The sequence below is a fragment of the Podarcis vaucheri genome (assembly GCF_965113315.1).
Source record: "Podarcis vaucheri genome assembly, chromosome: 1".
Lineage (NCBI taxonomy): Eukaryota > Metazoa > Chordata > Lepidosauria > Squamata > Lacertidae > Podarcis > Podarcis vaucheri.
This window is the reverse complement of record NC_138759.1, coordinates 66,101,833-66,114,598: the sequence shown is the minus strand read 5'-3', so window position 1 is coordinate 66,114,598 and position 12,766 is coordinate 66,101,833. Positions and strand designations below refer to the sequence as shown.

The following is a 12,766-nucleotide window of genomic DNA, read 5'->3' as shown; positions in this document are numbered from 1 at the left end:
GTAGCTATATAATATTTTTAGTTTAATGGATCCAAATTATCTGGGCTTCTCCCATGCCTAGAAAGCACACGTCCAAGTAGTTTTCCACTTGTCCCATCACTTTCTCAGGGAAAACCCATTCTTTAGCACTAAATTGAAGCCAATATGAATATGTGGAAAACCCCATTTACCTTTGCTCCAATTCAGCACTGAAGAATGGGTTTTCCCTGTTCTACACTCCTGTGGTGGGGAGACCAGGATGTTTCCCTTGGCTTTTCATTCCCTCCCTCCCTCCCCCCATAATCAAAATAACTAAATATTCTTTTGAAAACGAACAATGATCATTCTCTTTGTTTAAGACCTAGAAGGAATCTATAATACAAAGCAGACTTTCATGGCCTATTCATACATCTCCTATCACAATTGCGGGCATGTGACTGTATTATTATTATTATTATTATTATTATTATTATTATTATTATTATTCCCTTTTCAGCCATAGATGCTGTGAAGGAGAGTTTGTCTTTCATCCCATCTATTGGTGGGGAAGGTGTATACTTATTACTATCTCTTACTATCCTGACTTGCTGCCACCATTTATAAAATATCCACTTTCATCCCACTAAAGCTGCCACCAAATATGGAAGGTGATTCTAGGCACTACCATTTGATTAATATGTTATTGATTTAATAACCATTTTTAGGTATGGCAATGAACAGTACAGATGCCACTTAAAGTAAAACAAAAACTAAGGGTAAAACTACATATTACAATTAATTTAATAGTGTGTAGCTACTGATTTTGTTTTTCTTTAGTTGCAGTTGTGGGGAAATTGTTGTTGGAATCACAGAATCCGAGCCATGACCTCACAAAAATGTCAGCCCGGTTGCACATCTATGAAGCTTAATTTTAAAAAACCTTATCATTGGCACCAGTGGCCTTCATAGCCATGGGGGGTGGATTTTCTAGGCTATGACATCCCTATAACAACTGGGGTGGTGGTAGCTATTGTCAACTAAAGAAAAATAAGAGATGTGGCTGCATGTTACATGTTTTGTTGGTTTCTTTGATCCCTACATTTAGATCGATAACATCTTTCTTCCATCATGGTACTCAGTGTAGACATAAAAAGTAGTTTGGCCTCAAATCTTAGCCAGACTACTGTACAGGATTGTTGTGTGAGTAAAGTATGAATCCCAATGTGCTGCTTTTAGCTCTCTGAAGGACAGGTGGGAAACAAGTGTGATTGGTGAATGAATGCAAAAGTTTGCCATTGGTTTTGTGGAATGAGGTAGATGATCTTAGCCAGTTATCTGTTGGCTCATCTGGATAAAAAGCTAGAGGTGGAAAGCCTTTGGTCCAAATTTTAAAAACCGTGGATACAAAGGACTTCATACATGCAATAAAAGAGGTATGTTACTAAGCTATGAGTCCTGAATACCCTAATGACTGTTACCCTAAATATAATGAAAAAGTAGTTTTATTTTACTCTTCATAGGTTGCTATACCACAATGCTGATTAGGTGCCCGTCTGTGTTCTTATAAATTCTTAAAGAACCAAATAGCAACAAGAGCATGGGCCGCTGTTGCTTAACTTAAACATTGTAAGTGCCTCCTGGGTATCTACAGAAAGAAATGTTATTTAAAATAAAATAAAATAAAGGTTTCTGTTTAATGCATTTTCTGCTTTCTATGGTTTTGTGTTTACAGGTTCAGCCTTTGCAATAGTTTTCTGTGTTACGAACATGCTCCTTTCCACTCACTTCATTAAATGGAGAAAGGGCACAGATGCATGCAAATATTTGTGCACTCTTATGTTTTATTGAAAGGCTCTTCTTTATTTTGCAAAAAGGTCACCTGTTCTCTTTTCAGTTCATTCAGTTCAGGACATTCTCTATTATTACAACCCAAATGTAAAACTGAAATAGATACTCTCAGGCCATATTTACAGGGCAGTCCTGTAATTGAACAATTCTGTGAATGCATATTTAATGCCCTGTCCTATAATTTTTGTACTGCAAATGGAATGATCTTCCTCCCTAGTAATCATGGGTGTTTGTGCATTTTACTTTGAGTGCCGGCAGAAATAAAAAAGGCTTTCATTACCGCTATTACTTGAGAGTGTTTCCTTTTGAGATGGTTTTGAGGTACATGTAGGCTAGGAAAAGAATATTTTTTGAAAATTTTGTTCCCAAGCTATTTGTTTATTGTATTAAGGGAAAAAGACTGTTTCACCCAGAGGTCTGTATATGCTACATTTGTGGTTTGCTTTGTTGTTGTTTTAAAAAACAGGAATATACATTACATAAAAACAGGTTTCTACAGCCATATAAATAGGTGAATATGCATAGGGTTTCAAAACTGAAATTTGTCCCTGAGGATGGGCTAATTCTTGGTGATGTTGCTGCTGGTTTTACGCTGCTTTTTAGCAAACATCTATATTATTATTAGGGACGCGGGTGGCGCTGTGGGTTAAACTACAGAGCCTAGGACTTGACGATTGGAAGGTCAGCGGTTCGAATCCTCGCGGCGGGGTGAGCTCCTGTTGCTCGGTCCCAGTTCCTGCCAACCTAGCAGTTCGAAAGCATGTCAAAGTGCAAGTAGATAAATAGGTACTGCTCTGGCGGGAAGGTAAACGGCATTTCCATGCACTGCTCTGGTTTGCTAGAAGAGGCTTAGTCATGCTGGCCACATGACCTGGAAGCTGTACGCTGGCTCCCTCGGCCAGTAAAGTGAGATGAGCGTTGCAACCCCAGAGTCGGCCACGACTGGACCTAATGGTCAGGGGTCCCTTTACCTTTATATTATTATTAAGTACTTGCCCTTAGCTCTAGGGATCCAGGGCAGCTTACAACAATTAAAACTTGCCAAAAGCCAGATGCACCCCTGTGGGCATGGAATGCCATAACTTAGGGGCTGCCACAGAAATGCCCTCTTCCAGGCTGTCCACCCCCCAGTTTATGAGAGTAGTTGAACCAGTAGAGCCCCTTCTGTTGATGTTAACATCTGACAGGATCAGTAGGGAAGGACCTGTTAAACAACTGTAAAACTGCCAGTTAAACTACTACTACTACTTTGGTTGATCACTCATAGCCGAGTAAGATTGTCTTCAATGAACATCCTGTGGCAAACACTCCCTTTTTGGGCAAGGTGCTTAAGAAGGTAGTGGTAGAGAGGAGAGTTTAGCAGAAGAGTAAATAACTTATGATTAGTAACTGGTGACCCAGATGACAGTCTTCAGTGTCTAGATTTAGTGTGGAGTGCTACTGTTTGAAGCCACTGTAGCTAATTATGGTAGCATGTGGGGTGGTCATCATTAGGTGAATAGTGAGGCTATGTGTGCTGTTTAGCAAGTTAGAACTTGCATATGTGGAGCAAAATAGACTGGAGAACTAAAAAGAATCTCAGTGTTGATACCATCGTAGTTGCTAACTGACAGAAGTACAAGGGGTACAACTGCCAATTGTAAGGGAAAGTTAACAATCATACTATAAATGGGGTGGACAATGGGGAAAGTTTTTTCTTTTAGTTATTCTCAGTGGGTTCTCGCAGTGACTTAAAATCCTCTCTCCTGTCACTCAGAAGTGTTTGTGAGATTAACACAATTTACCAATGACGTTGCCTCCTGTAGCACTAGAGTTTCTCTGAGCCATAGTTGCATGTGGGGATTCTGTTTTGTTTTATTGATTGTCACACATGTTCCAGTGTTAGGTCATGGCTACACCATGGCAAAACTCAAATCTTGAATGTAAATTAAACTGTGAAACCTTCTATTGGCATTTCAGAACATTATTTTTGCTTAGTGAAACGTCAGTTTTTGAAAAATAACCTTTGGCAGCCACCGGTGCCCTACAAGGAAGTAATTATTCCGAAGAATCAATCCTGCAATCATCATTTGTATAATTAATGTAGCAAATTATAGCTTTTCTGTCTCAAACCTAGGTGAGAAAAAGATGTTTTAACATTCCATTTTTTCTGTCTTGGAGACTGTGACCAGTTGTGTGGGTTCACTGTGACAATGGACTTACACTGTTATATTGAAATACATGTCTGTTTCTCAGCCCTTTTGCCTGTAGGTAATCGTGAAGAAGCGCTATCTACAAATAATTTGCTCTATGCACAATTAAAAACCAAAAACCAAAACCATTACTCTTCCATATTGACACAATGTATCTTCTTTCCTTCAAAGGACACCATGGTTTAATGGATGGGGCTTTAACCTACCCAGAGGTCAATCACTGTTGGACAAGTGGAATCTTATTCCCGAAGGTATTGATATATTAATGACTCATGGACCACCTCTTGGTAAGTGACACAAAAGCCAACAAACAGCTATCTTGAGCTAAGAGTTTCATCAGTGAGCCATTTAGCCAAGTCATTAAGGGGCATTAAGGAGAGAGGGGAGAAGTTGGTCACCTTTCTGTTCTGCGGTGTAGAACTATGCCTTCAACTGGACTCAATAACTACTTTCCAGTTGTCTTGATATTAAGGCAGCTTCCTATGTTCATAAGAAATGAACCAGCTGAACGAATGTCCTGTGGTGCTGAAATAGCATTAGCCAAATTTGTCCCTGGTGTAACACCTTTCAAGTTGATTAAGCAACACCAAGGAGGAATGTGCAACCTCCATTCATATTTGATATAGCTCTTGCTCCTCTCGGATCTTTCCACTCTTCTGATCTTTATGAATGCATTATTTCAGACCGCAGACTTTTGTAATAATTGATGTCAGACTTTATGGATTTTCTGCATTATCTGTAGAACTTAGTGGCTTTTTCTTTTAAAGCAGTCAATTAATACTAACTTGCTGAGAGTCTTTTCCGTGTTGCCCTGCATTGCCTTCTTCATGGCCAGGTCTTGGGAATAAATGGGTATTGGCAGACCTCATTCTTCTCGAAGTCATGGAAGGTTATTGTCTTGGGAATGCCCAGTTCTCTTAAGCAGAAAATCCCATTTGCAAAGTATTATCACTGAAGGGCGCATTTTCCAATCCATATATTCAAAATAAAGATATACATGGGACTCTGCACAAGGAGGAACTACACTTTACTCTTCAGTTTTGGGGAACGCTTTATGCACACAGTTACATTTTCATGTGCTGACTCTTGAGTGGAACAGAGCAGGATCACGTTCGTTTTCATAGGGATACTGTGAGATTTATGCTGCGCTGTTTGTATTTTGAATAGTTGGCATAGATAAGGTACTAAAGTTGATACCGACCAGCCCGTGCAGAAAGTAGCTACAGCTGCAATCTTCTACAAATTCATCTGTGAATAAGTCCCACTGAACTTAGTGGGGCTTACTTCTGTATAACTGTGCACAGGATTGCAGTGTCTGACAAGCAGTCATCACCTGACCATTTTGGCAAAGACCATTATGGAAAGAGCAGGGGAGAGAGCAGGAAGATGCACCGCTGCCGGGAATAAATGTCATAGAGCCTCACGCTATGTAGAAGAATCTATACCTGTAGTTTAATAAATCAAATTATGTGGAGAAAAATGTTAACTGGGAAGGAGGGGGCAGACATCAAATAAGAAAAAAGAATCCCTTGGAACCTAAAAGAGACAAAGTGACAATGAAAAGTTTCTTAAAAGCCATTGTATGCTTTAATGGAGATGTTAGGGTTACAGATAATGCAATAAACCTTCAGTGAGTTATGGCTTCCTGAAAGTCTGCATGAAACCTTACCTGAATAGAGAAAATTAAGAACATTGATTACATTTTGCTTTTAGGTTTTCGAGACTGGGTTCCAAAGGAGCTTCAAAGAGTTGGCTGTGTGGAACTGTTAAACACAGTACAAAGGCGAGTAAGGCCCAAACTCCATGTCTTTGGTGGAATCCATGAAGGTAAGAATTATGCTAGATATGAGGATGTTTACTAAGATAATACCAGAGTTAAATGGTATGCTATTCTACATTAGAAGGAGATTTTCAGACAACCCACAAACATAAAATTGACTCAATTATAAAGCAAATTGTTTGGTGCTCAGTCAGGGCTTTTATATATTTGAGATTTTTTTCCCAGGTGGCCATACAAACCATTATAATCATATCAACAAATGATATTTTTGAGAGGAAAAAGTAGTAAACCTGGGGCAAAATGGTGGGCAGTGATTGAAATGGAATGGAAAGAGACCCCAAAAGTGCTGTGCTCTCTTAGTAAAAGGACATGCATTTATCTAGCCTCCACATATCGGTCCTTATAGTCCAGAATAAAGTTTGCTATCAGTAACAGCAGTCACAAAAGGGGAATGAATAGTCTTTTCATATTTCTTTGCTAATTTACACTGGGATCTTATACAAGCTTACCTGGGGGTAAATCCTAGTGGCTTTAGTTCTGGGTAAGCATGCATAGCTGGTGCTAGGAGCCCTGCAAAGGAGGGATTGAGTCAGGGCCCCACCACACAGCAGAGCAGCCTTTGGGCGGCAGGAAGGAGATGAAGACAGAAATTGGCACAGAATGGTGTGTCAAGCCTTCTTATAGTGCTGGCCCTAGCAGGAGTGCAATTGGGCTCTGCTTCAGGTCGCAAAATGCCTTGGGCCAGCGCTGGATTGGGTATTGCTTAAAATGGGACTAAGTGTGACAAGGAGGGAGGGGTCTTTGAAAAGTTTTAAAAGTTTAATCCCAAAACAGTGAAGAGTGTTTACCTGGTGGGTTATTTCTTTTTCAGCTTAAATACTGTTGTCAGCCAGCACCTGAACAAATTCTTTTCCAGTATCAACCAAGTTTTGCCAAAGCAAACCTGTTGGGATGCTTTTTTTAAGGGGCAACTTTGGGTTGAACCTAACACCCTGACTGCTGATACTTCAGAACCATTGCTTAGTGCAATACTGAAAGAGGGGGAGTTGACTTTAGAACAGCTGGGTGTGTACCAGTGTCACCACTAAGGTGATGCAGAGCACAGAGTGGTGGCTCCACTGTCCCTGGTGCCATCTCTGTTTGCTCAGCCACTTGGAGGTCCCAGGAACAAGGGATTGTTGGACTTCCATTTATTTTTATGTAATTTTTAAATATAAACATTTCTATCCAGCCAAGGCATTCTTTATTTACTCAGGGTGGCTTACAACACTTGAAATCACAGATCATTATAAAACAATGTTTTCAAAGAAAATACAGCAGATGAAACACAATGCTAAAAGTATAATCTTCCTGGTAGAGAGTAAATTGTCTCCCAAAATAAAAGTGTCTTCCTATTTTTGCAGCCCCTGGCCCTCAAAACACCATTTTGATGCATCCTAAGGCTTAGCAGATAAGGGTGAAATCCATTTTATTTCATTTTTGTCTGGCCACCAAGAATCCTGTATGATCTGCCAATGTGGAGGACATCTTTAAACGATTTAGAGCCAGTCAAATAAAAGAGACCATCTATAATTATTTTATATGCAGCAAGTGGCTTCATTCTGCATATGTTTCTTATAGAACATTCAAGATGTGAACAGCATAACCCAAATACTACAGCAGATGGAAAAATAAAAGCTCAAGTAAAAAGGAGTTTTGAACAAGAATATTCTGGATTAAATTTCATACAGGATTTTTAATAAATAGCTTGTTGATATTTCAGATGAGCTTTTCAAAACATTGAGCTCCCATGCTAATTTCAAATCAGGCAAATTTCTAAGTGCAGAAAGCTTCCTTAACCGAGCACAAGGTACTGAGAGATTGCTTAAAACACATTGTTTTTAAATATTTAACGAACCTAAGTAGCTGTTGCATCCTAGTGAGATAAATACTAAAAGTGCTGCGGGAAAGAGAGCAAGGCTTTGTGACCATAGAGCTAAAAGTTACACATTAAAATGCTTTGTATTAAATTCACTCCCTAGGATTCTCTGCTCTCTCTAACTATAGGCTTACAAAGTTCTCAACTTTGTTGAAGAGAAGATGGCTCACTTGCTTGATATTGTTTATTTTCGCCTATACGCCCAACCCCAACCCCAGTCCACATGAGTTTGAAGCAAATTAGCTTTTATGCCTGGATTAGTTTTTATGCCTGGACTATATAGTCCTGTAAATAATAATTTTTTAGTGAAAAAAACCATTAGCAGAGCCTTAACCATAGAAGTATCCATGCAGTGCTCCTGTACATCTAGGAAATGATTGACCATTTTAAAGTAAATATTAATGCGAGCATATCAATGCTATGTGAATACCAGAAGGCAAAAAAAAAAGTCTTAACTGCAACATGCAAAGTGCCTGCAGCTTTTTTAGTTGCACTGCAAATTGAAAGTAATCAAACTTCCAGTGGTATTGGGCAAAGCCCTCTTCGTGTGGGCCTCATGAAATACCACTGTGAGACATAGGATTGTACCATTTTAAGTCTGCAACTTGGTTGGTAATACATGCTGTAAGTATTAAGCAAATTTAATGAGTGTTCAAGAGCACTTAGATTATACAAATTCAATTAATATGAGTTGCTTCATCAAGAAATGACTCATTGCAATAAAGGGAATAAGATTGAGCCTAATATTTTTTAGTATTTTAATTTTTAAATGTCTCATTCCACTCTGCCCTCGCCCACAATATATTCAGAAGGAGGTTCCTGCACACACGTTCCTTGCTAGAAGCAGATAATGCACATGTGACTCATCTGCCCCCTTAACTTGGGCCCAGCAGCCAGGCCCAGGTGAAAGAAAACACCAAAAAGAGGCCACACAACAATTATGAAATGGTTGTTCTCATGTGTAGTGCAGATATTTGCCCCCCAGTTCCATTCCAGCAGGCTTCCCTTCTCTTTCCAGTGCCATATAAAGCTGTACCAGTGGAGGCAGTTGTTCCATCCTCACTCAGCCTATTGCACAGTGCGAATTTGCATACGTTCCTGATGCTAGCACAACACAGCATTAAGCCAGCGTAGTACTCATTGCATTCCATCCAAACTACAGTGGTGCCTCACAAGACGAAAAGAATCCGTTCTGTGATTCTCTTCGTCTAGCGGTTTTTTCGTCTTGCAAAGCAAGCCCATTGACGGATTAGCGGCTTTTAGCGGCTTATCTGCTGATCGGATCAGCTGATTAGCGGCTTAGAAAAAGCGGGGGGGGAGGGGGAAAAAACAGCAGGAACTCGCAAGACATTGTCGTCTTGCAAAGTAAGCCCATAGGAAATTCGTTTTGCGAAGCACCTCCAAAACGGAAAACTCTTTCGTCTAGCGAGTTTTCCGTCTTGCGAGGCATTCGTCTTGCGGGGCACCACTGTACTCAGTTTCTGGCATAATGGCTTATATGTATGGTTTCCCTCCAAGATCTATTGTGAACATGAACTCTGATGGTCCATGCATACGTTTTGAGGAGATGGTGTGTGCATTGAATGCACATCCCATCCCACAGCCCATGCATGACTCAGCTCTTCAGAGAATGATGGGTCCCTGGTCTTTCCTTCATGCAGATTTGGCGATGACTACAATTACAGTCATACCTCTAGTTGCATTAGGTTCATGTTGTGGATTTTGGGTTGTGAATGCGGCAAACCCAGAAGTATATACTTCCAGGTTTTGCCACACACGCAGAAGCGTTCTGCACGCTTTGCGCATGTGCAGGAGCACTCTATTGCGTCATGCGCAGAAGCGGTGCTCTACTTACGGACTTTTCGGGGTGCGAATAGCACCCCGGAACGGATCACATCCGTAAGTAGAGGTACCACTGTACAAAGTTTTTACGACTCATAACCTGGTGCATGATTTCAACATGGGGCTTTCCGTTAAGACAGGGGTCGGCAAGGTTTACCTTGCTTGGCCCAGTTCACTCCGTGTGCTGGATCATGTCTGTGCAGACTCGATTTCCAGCGTCTGTGCAGACGTGATTTCTGGCGCAACGGAAGCCAGTCCCTGCTCTGTGCCAATTTAGCACAGCACGCAGGGACTTGCTGAGTGGGCGACTCAGTTCAGGGGCAGCTCGGGGGCCATTTAAACGACTCCCGTGGGCCGCGGGTTGCAGACCCCCTGCTGTAAGACATCCTCCTGTTTTTATTTTTTAAAGTACACTTTCACTCTCCTTAGTGGGATGTGTTACTGCTGAATTGGAGGTAGAAGAAATGCCTAAGACCAGCAATAATAATAGATAGATTTAGGATAATGTATTGTTTAGCAGGATTATTTTCACGGAATAGGAAGAATCTAATCTTATGCACAGTTACTTGAGAATAAGGTCCATTCAACAACATGGAATTCACGGTAAAGTGTGTCTGAAAGGAACAGGGGGACGGGGCTCAGTGGAAAATACACTTTTCACATTATTACGCTTGAAAAATTCCAGGTTACAAAAGATCCAAGGAGCTATGGAAAATAAACCAACACCCTCTTTTGTGTTCAGTTCTGTTGTAAAACAGGCTCTCCCCCCTTTTTTCTTTGCTCCATTTGGAAGAAACAAAAACAAAAACAGGTGGCTCTTATTAAAGCCTATTGCATTTTTAAAAATGGAAATGATGTGCTGGCTTTGGAGTGCTCAGAACAGTTTGAAAGGCTTAGCTGAACTCAATTCAAAAGGCCTGCTTACAAGAAGCTTTTTCTTTTCTCCAGCCTGAGGCACTATACTAGGTCAGCATTGTTTGTTTACATTACAGTAAGTGTGACACATTTTCCCTACAGGTTACGGCATTATGACAGACGGTTACACAACGTACATAAATGCCTCAACATGTACAGTCAGCTTTCAACCAACCAACCCACCAATTATATTTGACCTTCCAACCCCGCAAGGATCATGAAGCACCACTGGAGTGGGGGAAAGTCTATAAACTGCCATTTTTCTAATTAAACATCCATTCTCTTAACATGTTTCTTTACAAATGATGTGGGGCTTTTTTTTTTGTAAATTGTTGGTACAAAAGGAAAAAAGAAAGAGATAGAAGTTGTGCAGCAAAATGCAGCATCCATTTGAAATTGATACATCATTGTGAATTTGTAAAATGAAGTTTTATGTTTTCTTAATTAACTTGCCATTGTAAATTGTTAGTGTTCTCAAAAGGACAGCCAAGCTTTCTTTTAATGAGTGAGACACCTTATTTTAATAATATTAAATAAAAATGTAAAAGGCAGTGTTTAAAACAAAACACCCAAATTTGCACAACTGTTATTGTTTGATTTTTTTTAAAAAAAATAAACATTTCTAATGATAAAATGCCACCCTCTCCTCTTCTTTTGTTTTTATTATCACACTATGTTTTGTGACCCGGGTTTTGTGAATGCTCCTTTGCAATTATAGACCACAATCCAACACAGAGTAAGATGTGCTTGTGCCTGTTGAGATAAATGGGCTTAAGTGTGCCTAATGCTGTGCTAGATCGTCGTCAAGGAGCTGTTGCACAGGAGACTGAGTTCCTATTCATTTCAACGGGTTGCTGATCTACACTTTAAGTGTATGGTTTCAGGTTCCTCCATTGAAGAGTATGGAGAATCCATTGGGAAATTCTCAGCCCATCCGAGCTCATAAGAGATCACATGATAGTCTATTTGTCCACTGATATATATGCATACTGTAAACTCTTGCCTATCAATCAGTGAGAGGAAAATAGCCTTCTAGGATTAGTTTGTCTCTGCCTGCTTTAATGAACAATAAGATAGCAGCATCTTGTATGTGATTATCTAAATTGTCACTGTTTGGGTGAGTTTCTTAAATTATTTTAGCTTTAAAAATACGGGGATGAAAACTGCAATGAGCAGGTGTTCCATGCAGTAAAAACATGTAAATGCGGACTCCTTTTAAATATGGATTTTTATATATATTTTTTGTGCATTATAACTAAGCTAGGCATTTAATGTTGCCAGTGTAGCATCTGCAAATTTATGCTGTACAGCACATCTAAATTATGAAGGATGTGACACATTTTTCTCTCTCCAAGCGCTCGAGGCCTTCAAGAGCTTGAGTTTAAAATCTTTGTGCAGTTTCAGGCATGTATAGAATCAAATGAATACAATCAAGCCTAACTAAAATAAGGCTTTGTTGTCCTTTATATTTAAAATATTCTTGAATTGTCTTCCCATTTCTTTTTCCCTTATTTTGCACTGTGTGTAAATGCAATCTTGCTAGCACAAAATATTGTTGCAAATAGTTATTTCTGTTCTACCACTGTAAATGCTATTGAGCTTTATTCTGTTTATGTTATCTTAATGGAATTTAGGAAAACAGTTGTTTCTTTAAATTTATTGCGATATTATATATCTAGCGGCCTTTATATGCAAATAAAATTGCAAGATTTTTAAATACTTCCTGTTGAGATACTCTTTTTTGTTGTTCTTCTGGATAGCTTATGGACTTTGTTAATTTCTTATATTTAATGTATTGTCCTTCCAATGTCATGAAATTGTATCCCATCTAAATATATTTGAATTTATGAACAACATTTAAGCCTTAGTTGGCCATGTTCCACCTAAGAATAGTGCACTTATTTTTTATTTATTGTGGCGCATATTGTCTGCCCATTAACAATGTCTTCTGGATGGTTTACACAAAATGTAAAGAAATAATTCAACAAACTTTGGCACATGTTTGGCATGCAGAAGGTCCCTGGCATCTTGGTACAGCTGGGAATGTTCCCTGCCTGAAACCTTGGCAAGCCACTGCCAGTCAGTGTAGATGAGAAACACTGAACAAGATGGACCAATAGTCTGACTCCGTATAAAGAGCTTCTTGTGTTTCTTGTTCAGCACAATATCCAGATAAAAAAACTTGTGCAAGCAGCCTAAAAATAATTTGCAAAACAGCATATAAAACCAAGCTAAATATAATTTGTTTCACGGTCTAAATGTTTCAAGAAGGTGTGTAAGCATAAGACCATTTGCTGCCGAAAATACCTTAAC

At 39.5% G+C, this 12,766-nt stretch overlaps 1 protein-coding gene across 5 annotated transcripts in view; it reads left to right on the top strand.

Annotated features, from left to right (window-relative positions):
• The window catches only part of MPPED2 (metallophosphoesterase domain containing 2), a 126,878-nt gene extending 114,706 nt beyond the window's left edge, over window positions 1–12,172 (top strand). For all 5 annotated transcript variants that reach the window (XM_082211291.1, XM_082211293.1, XM_082211292.1 and 2 more), the window contains 3 exons: window positions 4,170–4,285; window positions 5,712–5,825; window positions 10,556–12,172. In XM_082211291.1, the coding sequence (XP_082067417.1) occupies window positions 4,170–4,285; window positions 5,712–5,825; window positions 10,556–10,674 (349 nt within the window). In that variant the 3' untranslated portion in view covers window positions 10,675–12,172. The remainder of the gene's footprint in view (window positions 1–4,169; window positions 4,286–5,711; window positions 5,826–10,555) is intronic.
• Window positions 12,173–12,766: the final 594 nt, after the last annotated feature.